At 43.1% G+C, this 1,245-nt stretch overlaps 1 protein-coding gene across 1 annotated transcript in view; it reads left to right on the top strand.

Annotated features, from left to right (window-relative positions):
• Positions 1-103: 103 nt before the first annotated feature.
• LOC108725434 (uncharacterized) overlaps positions 104-1,245 on the top strand; it is a 1,544-nt gene continuing 402 nt past the window's right edge. The window contains exon 1 of the mRNA XM_018452455.1: positions 104-1,101. Within this exon, the coding sequence (XP_018307957.1) occupies positions 104-1,101 (998 nt within the window). The remainder of the gene's footprint in view (positions 1,102-1,245) is intronic.

Here is a 1,245-nt window from a genome sequence, read left to right as displayed (position 1 = left end):
TTCCTCACCTCGAGAGTATAAATACCAGAATTAAATCCAGATAAGAATGCAGTGAAAAAGAAAAAGGGGGGAAAGAAATTTTGAAATTCTCGAAATAAAGAAAATGTATTTAATCCTCTCCAAAGCCAAACCCCCTCCACCAAACATCACTAGACAAGAGCGATTGGCCCTCCAAGACCTGAACAGGGACACAGACATCATCGTGCTCCCAGCCAACAAAGGCAACACGACAGTAGTTATAAATACATCAGACTACAAGAAAAAGATGAAGAACTTTCTCTCGGACAAAGCATACAAAAAGCTTGATAAAGATCCGACTAATACAATCGCACAAAAAACCAAGACCCTAGTGGAGGAAAGCAACGTTCCCAGTAAAACCAAATCGACATTAAAACCTGCAAATCCTCTCCCACCAAGACTGTACGGACTACCAAAAGTACACAAACCAAACATTCCCTTCAGACCGATTGTCAGCGCCATATACTCCCCGACGCACAGCCTATCCCGCTTCCTAGCACAAACACTACAACCCCTCACTGGAAAAACTGAATCATGCATCACTAACTCGACGGACTTTATAAAAAAGATCCGACTACATCCCACAGACCTGCTCATAAGTTTCGATGTAGAATCCCTTTTCACACAAGTACCAATAAAAGACACACTAAACATAATAAAGGCATCACACAAAGTCCCCTTTGACCTCATCCCGCTAATAGAGCACTGCTTAACAACCACCTACTTCTCCTACAACAACCAATTTTATGAACAAACTTCAGGAGCGGCAATGGGCTCCCCTATCTCTCCTGTAATCGCCAACATCTTCATGGAGCACTTCGAGAAAGAGGCCCTCGGAAAAACACCGAAAAAGCCAGAAGTTTGGTTCCGCTATGTAGACGACACATTCGTAATATGGAGACACGGCAGAGCAGATCTCCGTAAATTCCTTATTTTCCTCAACAAACAACATCCAAATAGCCACTTCACCATGGATATAGAGGAAAACGGAAAACTCCCCTTCCTAGATGTTCTTGTCTCCAAGAAAGCTGACGGTACCTTAGGGTATCATCAAGTGTACAGAAAACCAACACACACAGACAGGTACCTACATGCTGAATCGCACCACCACCCGGCACAAAAACAGTCAGCAATCAACTCACTAGTGCATAGAGCCTTCACTATCTCTGACAAAGAACATCTACAGACAGAACTCAACCACCTGAAACTAACCTTACAAAAAAACGG

Source organism: Mycetomoellerius zeteki, unplaced genomic scaffold, assembly GCF_001594055.1.
Source record: "Mycetomoellerius zeteki isolate Tzet28-1 unplaced genomic scaffold, Tzet1.0 scaffold346, whole genome shotgun sequence".
Taxonomy (NCBI): Eukaryota; Metazoa; Arthropoda; class Insecta; order Hymenoptera; family Formicidae; genus Mycetomoellerius; species Mycetomoellerius zeteki.
This window is presented reverse-complemented; position numbering and strand designations above follow the sequence as displayed.